At 37.2% G+C, this 8,912-nt stretch overlaps 1 protein-coding gene across 1 annotated transcript; it reads right to left on the reverse strand.

Moving 5' to 3' along the window:
- Positions 1 to 6,380: 6,380 nt before the first annotated feature.
- Positions 6,381 to 8,238, reverse strand: LOC111018266 (serine/threonine-protein phosphatase 7 long form homolog). Its single transcript, XM_022294292.1, has 4 exons — positions 7,418 to 8,238; positions 7,249 to 7,336; positions 7,093 to 7,170; positions 6,381 to 6,581 (listed from the first exon to the last, which is right to left on the reverse strand). The coding sequence occupies exons 1-4, from the start codon at positions 8,236 to 8,238 to the stop codon at positions 6,381 to 6,383; spliced, it is 1,188 nt and encodes a 395-aa protein (XP_022149984.1).
- Between the last annotated feature and the right edge of the window lie 674 nt (positions 8,239 to 8,912).

An 8,912-nucleotide genomic window follows, 5' to 3' on the forward strand; every position in this document is an offset into this window, starting at 1 on the left:
ATTAATTGAAACACTATAAAAAAGTTGAGTATCTTTAAAAGTCCTATCGGTGGAAAAACATGAAATAAACCTTCAATAAATCTTTTTTCGTAGATTAACTCAACCTTCAAAAAGTGTCTAAAATCAACTTTTCCTTCAAAAATTAATATTTTTCAAAGGTTTCAGTTCTCTTTTAAAAATTAATATTTTTAAAGTTACAAATATTCAATAATGGTTAAATTAGTTGTCATTAATTAATGTTGTCAAATACCTTTTTCAAAGGTTTTTTTTATTATTTTTAAAAGGTCGTAATGATATTCTCAACCATTTTTAAACTTTAAAATTTTTTTTATTGGCATTTGTAAATCCTAAAAAAAAAACGTAGAAGTCAATGACTAAATAGTTCCAAATATATATTTATTATGGTTTTTTAAATTTTTATAATTTTTTCTTTTGAAAATATCATTTTTCATTTATATTCTAATTGATGTTTCATAAAATTGAGAATTCTATATTTCCATCAACACTGATATTTAAAATTTTGACGGGTAAATTAATTTAATTCCCATGTCATAGAGGAATTGAAAAATATTCACACTTATTTAAGGAATCTCAAACCTCTCAAAGAAAGGCTCCTCTACTCCTCATTGTTTATTTTAGGGCTAAATATATAATTTTTCCTGTAATATTTTTGTAATTTTGAGTCTTAATTTCATTTCTTGTCAATTAATTTGTGATTTCTATATTATTATTACAATTGTTGTTTGTCAAAAATAAATTGACACGTGTAAGTATAATCTCACTGGTCAACCCAATCACCGTAAATAACTCATCGGAGCTCAACGAGTTGCTCTGGACCGAACTGAGCTGATCATATGGAATTATAACCGACCTGAGGACTCCGACCTTAGATCTGACCACCAGTCTGGGAGGCCTGATAGTCGTAACCGCATGTCGTAACAACCTAACGGCCTTGTCACCCCCCGCTTGCTTATAAAAGGAACACTCCTCCCATACACCAGGTATGCAATTCTTTCTGAGAACGACCTAAGACATTTGATCTCGCATTGATTTGGGCGTCAGAGTGTTTGTTCCTTACGCAGGTTCACTTGTGAGCACCTCAACTATTCATCCACGTCAGCTCGTCATCGACGTGTGAGCTCGGTTGGAAAACAACATCAACATTTAACATCGTTTGTGGATTCGATGCAGTAAGCTTTTTGTACTCTAATAATGGCTAAAGAAAATGGTTCCCGTTCTGGAAGCAATGAGAATGAGAACGGAGATCGTGACCTGCCCAATGACAGACCAGGAAAGGAGTTAGAACGCCCACCACTCTCGAAGAAGCTGAAGACCCGAGCAGACGCTCGCAAGACCAAGTCCACACCCGTGGAGGTGTCGTCGTCTGAGCAGATGCAGTCACAGTTGGCTAAAATGCGAGCACACCTGAAGGCCATGATCCAGGGATTGCTTAATGCAGGGGTCTCGCTACCGAGCTCTAGCGTGACCCGAAGAAAGGGAAAGAGAAGAAGGGCGAGAATCCTCAGAAAAAGCGAGATGAGGTTCAAGTTCTAAATTTGGTCCTGAGAGGCAACGACCTACTAAGGTCGGATGATCTCTGACCTGAACTCTCACCTCAGCGTTTCAAGGTTGTTGGTCAAAGCAAGACTCGAGGTCCAAAGCGTGTAGACCTTGAGAAGGAGCATCTAGAGGAATCTAGGCAATATGAGCTTCCAGGTAGAGTTCGACCAGCTGAAAAGGGAGCTGGTGAGCGAGCTAAAGGGAAACCTGAGGAAATTCGGAAAGTTCACAGAAGATAATGAGTTGGATGAGCCACCTTTGGTGCAAGACATCTTAAATGCCCCCATCTCGCAGAAGAGCCAACTTCCGATGTTCAACAAGTATGATGGGACAAAGGATCTAGTCGACCATGTCGAGACTTACAAGTCCATCATGGACTTTAACGCATACTCAAACGCAATAAAGTGCAGGGCGTTCTCCATAACTCTGCAAGGACCAATGAGGAAGTGGTTCAAACTACTGGCCCCTATTCAATCTCGAGCTGGAAGCAGCTGCGCAAAGTGTTTGTGGCTCAGTTCGCGACCGACAAGGATGTGAAGCATTCTGATACATACATTTTCTCAATCTGACAGAAGCCGAAGGAGCCAATCAGGGACTACATCAAGTGCTTCCTCTCGGAGCAAATTAAGGTCGAGAACTACACCGACCTGCTAGCTCGGTCTGCCTTCTACAACGGCTTGACACATGAAAAGTTAAGTTGGTCACTAGCAAAGAAGCCCAAGCCGACCTTGAAAGGTTGCTTGGACCGGGCAACGAAATTTATTGAAGTTGAGGACATTATGATGTCCAAGGAAGATAAGTACTCGATGAAGGGTTCGCCTTCTAAGTCTGAGAAGAAGAAGGATGAGAAGAAGAATGGCAATGGTGGAAATGGCGGTAATACTTTTCGCCGACCTGACTATGGTCGCCAAGATGACCAAAAGAGCGACAAACCTCAAAGATTCAGCACGTTCACACAACTTCGGGTCCCTTTGTCTGAAATATTGGCCAACATCCAAGATTTAAACTTGGATTTGCTGGCAGAGTCGAGAAAGATGCAAAAAGATCTCGAACAGCGCGACAAGTCAAAATATTGCAGGTACCACAGGGATCATGGCCATTACACCTCATACTATTATGACCTGAGGCAACAAATTGAAGGGCTGATTCGACAAGGTACTTCAAAAAGTATATCGATAAGCGAGACCAAGAAGAAAGTTCTAATCCTTCCAGCAGAAGAGGGAAAGGTCAAGAACCCCTCCCAAGCGTGAAGATCGACCTCTCGTGATCAATACGATCCACAAGGGCCAAACGGTGGCCAGTCAGGTCACAAGCGCAAGGAGCTCGCTAGGGAGGCAGGACATGAGCGTGCATCTCCCTCACAATAATACGTTGGTCATTGCCCCTTTGATTGATTATATCACTATTTGCAGGGTCCTCGTAGATGGTGGTGCTTCAGTAAATATACTAACACTGTCCACCTACAAGGCGCTCGGTTGGGGCCGAGCTCAGCTGAAGAAGAGTCTAACACCGCTAGTCAGATTCTCCAGGGAAAGTGTAAGTCCAGAAGGTTGTATTGAGCTCCCCATCTCGCTTAGAGAAGGAGAAATCTAGGTTAGCCTGGTAGTTGAGTTCGTAATATTCGACGACAAGTTGACTTACAACGCCATTTTCGACCGTCCAATTCTACATACCTTAGAAGCTGTGTCGTCGACATATCATCAGATGATGAAGTATCCTACTCCCAAGGGGGTTAGGATCGTTCGGGGTGAGCAGAAGACTTCACGTGAATGCTACGCTGCTGCCCTAAAGGGGTCGAACACCTACGCCGCCATCATGGGTTAGAAAGAGCTGGCAACAGACAAACCCGATCTGAACAGAGGAATGCTTGCAGAAGAGTTAGAGCTAATTCTGTTACTCAGTTCCGACAAAACAAGTGAGCATCGAAACCATGCTGGGGGCCAAGGACCGAGCTGAGCTGATCGACTTTCTGAGAACCAATGCTGACGTGTTCGCTTGGTCGCATGAGAATATGCACGACATCGATCCAAAAATCATGGTTCACCGACTTAACAGAGATTCCTCCCACCGACCCGTAAAGCAAAAGTAGCACCTTATAAATAGTGAGAGGAGTGTTGTAATTATTGAAGAGGTGAACAAATTATTGCGAGCTGAATACATAAATTAAATTCTCTATCCCGACTGGCTTTGTAACGTCGTCTTAGTTAAAAAATCAAATAGTAAATAGCGTATGTGTGTAGATTTCACTAACTTAAATAAAACATGTCCTAAAGATAGCTTTCTATTATCGAGAATAGATCAACTAGTACACGCGACAGTCGAGCACGAGCTGCTGACTTTCATGGACGCATATTCAGGTTACAATCAAATTAATATGTATGGATCTGACTAGCGACATACTATGTTCATTATCGACCAGGGCCTTTTACTGCTACAAGGTCTTGCCTTTCGGCCTCAAGAACGTAGGTGCAACCTATCAGCACATGGTTAACAAGATGATCGCCATGCAGCTTGGTCGTAACATGGAAGTATATGTTGACGACATGCTTATTAAAAGCAAGAAGGCTAGGTCGCATCTTACCGACCTGAAAGAAGCCTTTGAAGTACTACGACGATACGACATGAAGCTAAATCTAGCTAAGTGCGCCTTCGGAGTCTCTTTAGGTAAGTTCCTTGGCTTCATGGTTCACCAAAGAGGAATTGAGGCAAACCCAGAGAAAATCCGAGCTATGCTAGGCATAGAGCCTCCAAAGAACTTGAAACAACTATAGTGTTTGAATAGAAGAATAGCTGCGGTGAATCGGTTTGTGTCACGGTCGACTGACAAATGCTTGCCCTTCTTCAAGGTTTATAAATATAACAATTGTTTTTTAAAATTGATGTAAATTATAATTTCACCCACCCAACCTTAGTTAAATACAAATACAAATCTACAAATATATATATGTTTTTAGAAAAAGATAATAATAGTATTCTTATTATGGCTTGGTGGCATTTTTTATAATTTCAAAATTTGATTTCTATCCATTTTAAATTAAAGTTAAGGTTTTTAATTTAATTTTTCATTATTTGATTGTGTTATTAGATACGGTTGATTCCCTACCATTAGGACCATTGTTTTTGCTATTTGTTTTATAAAAAAAATCATATATACCTAATTTGTTACACGAATATACTAATCTAACATATTTATTTATGATTAAAAAAAATGTCACGCATAACCATTTATGTAATATCTAATATATTTGGTCATTTTTTAAAACGTCTTATTTATTTTGGTCATTCCCACCATCGCCTCATATAATTATACTATTAAACTATTTCATGGGCCAATTGGAGTCATCTATAATTAAGTGGGTTCATAGACTTTTCATTAAGTACGAGCTTATTGGGTGGATACCTATCATCTCTAAATCCCTTTGATAGTTGCCATGGAAAAACCAATACTCAATTATGGTATCTACAGATATTTCAGTTATTCTGGAGAGTTTTAGTAATGAGGTGTTTAGTTGTGGAAGATCTTTCGTGGATAGAAAGTTTGTCCAATTTGCAATAACGTAGCTATGTAGTTTAATGAATCCATCCTAGATCATTCTTCTTATGTTCTTCATTCTTATGATTTAATATGCCTGACCCTGGAATATCAGCTTTAGATAATCAAAGTATCTTAAGCGTTTTACTTTTCTAAAGCTTGAGGTTTTCGATTTTCTTGTTTTAATATAATACTAAAATGCTTTTCCATGTGACAAATGCCAAAATTTTAAAAAAGAAAATAGAATATTGTTCGTATGTTTAGCCGGTGATATATCAAAATATAATAAGTATCTTTTATCAACATGAACATAGCTCAATAATTGACATGTACTCTTTCCTTCAAGGTTAGAGGTTTGATCCCCATATCTCAAAATAGTCGTATGCAAAAAAAAAAAGTACCATTTATAGTGTGGAAGCCACAACTAAACTAACTTGACGAGCCCTATTGATGTAATTGTGTGTGGCTCTAAGGGGAATAATAATAGAAGGAAAATACTTATAAGGTTTTAGATGTGAAAACTAATGATTGCCAATTAAGATAAATAAATGTAAAAATATAGAATTTTTCTTTTAAATAATGAGTTGTAAAATTTTCAATATTGGTCAGATAGGTGATGATCAGTCATGACCTAAGTATTTTCTTTAATAGAAATTTCCAATATATGTATGAGGTTAAAATGTTTCTTTATTAATTTAAACATTTTTAGTAAATTTCTCTAATACAACAAATATGGAGATAGAGGAAAGATATTGAGAAGAGTAGCCATATCCTAACAGCTTAGCTAGCTCGTAGCTTTTAGTAAATTTCTTAATTATTATGATTTGCTTAGATATATATATCATCATAAACAGATTTTTTAATATTGTTTTTAATTAAAATATTTTTAAAAATAATGCTAATTTATTGAAAAAAAGGAAAAAATTGCATTATTGGAAACTTATTCCAAAAATAACGCTATCTGACGCCACGTTAATTAAACTTGAGATGGTCGCTCTTTAAGAGATGACCATCCCATGTGGTCGTCTCTTGCCCTTTTTTAATTAACAACATTCCTTTTTTTAATTAATTTATACTTATTTATTTTTGAATATATAATTTTTTTAATTTACAAAATATTTTTATTTAAACAAGATTCATAATATTATTTATATAAACTAAATTATATATTTTATTTTTTCTTCTAGTAACTTTATTAATTTATCCATCTATTTATTTATTCTTATATATAAAATTTATTTTTTAATTTACAAAATTTTTTATTTAAACTCAATTCATAATATTAATTTTATGAACCAGGAGTCGGTATCATGAACATAGGCGTCGATGAACCTGCATCATCTTGTGTCTGTGTAAACGGTGGAATGTCCTCGACGTTATGATAGATAACTTCAGGTACAGGATCGTCAAGCTCTATTGGAGCATCTTGATCTACTTGACGACGTCCTCTAAGCCTAGGGCCACGAGCTGGAGTAGACACGTTATACATCTGATGAAGGCTTTGAAGATGTCTACCGCCAACGTTACACTACCTATTAATATTTTCTGATGACGAGATAATACTTATTTGCTCGAAACACGCAACCTACATAGAAAAAATTAAAAATTGTACCATAGCACGAAATTAAAAATTAAAAATTCATAAATATATATTTAAATTCGAATAGTTTATATAACCTAATTAAAATTTGTACCGTAGCACCAAATGATGCTGCTTTTCGAGTAAGATAACGTCTAGTTATTGATAAATACCAACTCATGTATTATGGATCGCAAGCACCATCATCGTCCATGGGAGGATTTATAATAATATAATCTCTATGCACGCGCCACCTCGCTACGAAAGATGCAGTTTGCCATGTGTTATCCCGAATGTCTATGTCATGTATCCTTGGTTCCCAACTGGACACTTGTGAAATTGCTTGTTTCATACCAAATTGTCTTGTAACTCTATTTGGATGATGTCACTTAACGACATGAAAGCATATGAGTGGACTTACAGTGCACCATACATCATGTCCACTGATACAGTAGTCAGGTAAGCTTGCAAATTCCTTACTATATGGCTCCCAGATTATCTGAAATCGTAATAAATAAAACGTGTAATTAATTGTAAATCGATATATACTTAAAATTTTAAAAATTTGAAAACGTACCAAACAAGGGGACAAGATGTACAACATGTATCTAAATTGGATCAAAATATGTGTAGATACTTCTGTAACACAAAATTGATCCCTCCATCTACAACAATATTATAAGTGAACAATTATTTCAGTAGAACAATTAAATGTGTAAAACAATTCAATAGTTATATCAACATACCGGGCAGCTAATGGTAGATCCACAAGCTCGTGATTGGAGATGTGACGATGTTGTGGAGCCATCGTTGGAAACCGATCCCAAGACCATACTTGAAGAAGTATAATTGGGCCGACAATGTCACGTGAGTCAGAGCGACACGCTTTGCACAAAGTTCGGTACAACCATGCCAAACATGCTCCACCCCAACTAAAACGTCCAGCTACCCCAAAATCTGATAGCAGTGGAAGGAACATCAAATGCACCAAGTTGTTAGACTTGTCGGCAAATAGGCTACTACCGATAAGCTGCATAATATAGGCACGTGCGTATCTGGCAATGGTTTCCTCATCTGCATCATCGTTCAGGTTACAAAATTGAGAAGCTAGCCAAGGTAAACTCAACCTAGAACCTCTGATGTGTCGATCATCTGGAGTCACCCCAAGTAATTGTTGACCGATGCCTTTCCAATCATAATTAATGGGACCGATAAGGGGCTCACCATTTACTGGTAACCCAAGTTGCACCTCTACATCCTGTAGAGTGATGGTACACTCTCCATCCGGCATTTGGAATGTATGAGTCTCCAGCCTCCATCGTTCTACAAGCGCGGTTATCAAATGCCAATCTAATTGGATGAATTTCACTCTAGCAAACCCGTAAAATCCAAAAGCACGTAATGCATGCTTAATTAGAGGATGGAGCGAGATGGAGCGATTCAATACTGCCTCTCTACGTTGGTAATGCAACTCCTCATTACATTGACCTTGCCAAACTAATTCGGATCGATGTCGAGCTTGTGCATACAATATAGATCGATCGGTAGGACCTGGATCTAGTTCCATAATCTAATACCATAAATAATCATTAGTTTGACAAACTCCAACAAAATCAAAATTACAAGATCAAATTAGAACCACAACGTTTATAAAGATTCATCATAAAAGCATCAAACTCCAATAATAAATATCAAATTACAACCACATACAGTTTAAATTAAAAGAGAAATTACACTAACAAATAAATTAACATAAACTCCAACAGTAAATATCAAACTCCAACAATAAATATCAAACTATGATGGTGCTCCCTGTCGTCTCGAATGACATTCTCTTCGATTGTGGCCAAGTTGATTACAAATCGCACATCTTTGTTGAACACTTGGTTCTTTCAAATCCATCTCATTGTGAATACGAGAACTCTTTGATCTTCCAGGCAGTCTCAATAAAGTTGGATCGGCGTGCAAAATAGGCATGTTTGGATGAGCGATCCAATAATCTTCATGTTGGATGGGCTCAAATTGAGGAGCGTAAGACTCAGCGTACTTTGAAAGCTTGTAACAATCCTCAATATAGTCTTCGTACTTAAAATTTAGGTGTGAACAAACTGCCATTAAATGAGAATATGATAATCCATATGTTTGCCACTTGTTGCATGTACATGAACGTTCTACGGTTCTACGGCGGTTATTCTCACTATTTGTATGTTCCCACCTTTTGAATTGTAATAATGATGATTT

This window comes from Momordica charantia, assembly GCF_013281855.1.
Source record: "Momordica charantia cultivar OHB3-1 chromosome 6 unlocalized genomic scaffold, Mcharantia_2.0 BLBB01000006.1, whole genome shotgun sequence".
NCBI lineage: Eukaryota > Viridiplantae > Streptophyta > Magnoliopsida > Cucurbitales > Cucurbitaceae > Momordica > Momordica charantia.

What these genes read in the sequence shown, in the direction of transcription:
- LOC111018266 (XM_022294292.1), bottom strand. Translation starts at nt 8,238, where the DNA reads ATGGAACTAGATCCAGGTCCTACCGATCGATCTATATTGTATGCACAA. An exon ending in ACATCTTGTCCCCTTGTTTG is followed by an intron (nt 7,171 to 7,248) that starts GTACGTTTTCAA and finishes TTACGATTTCAG; the next exon opens with ATAATCTGGGAGCCATATAG. An exon ending in GACATGATGTATGGTGCACT is followed by an intron (nt 6,582 to 7,092) that starts GTAAGTCCACTC and finishes AGCCTTCATCAG; the next exon opens with ATGTATAACGTGTCTACTCC.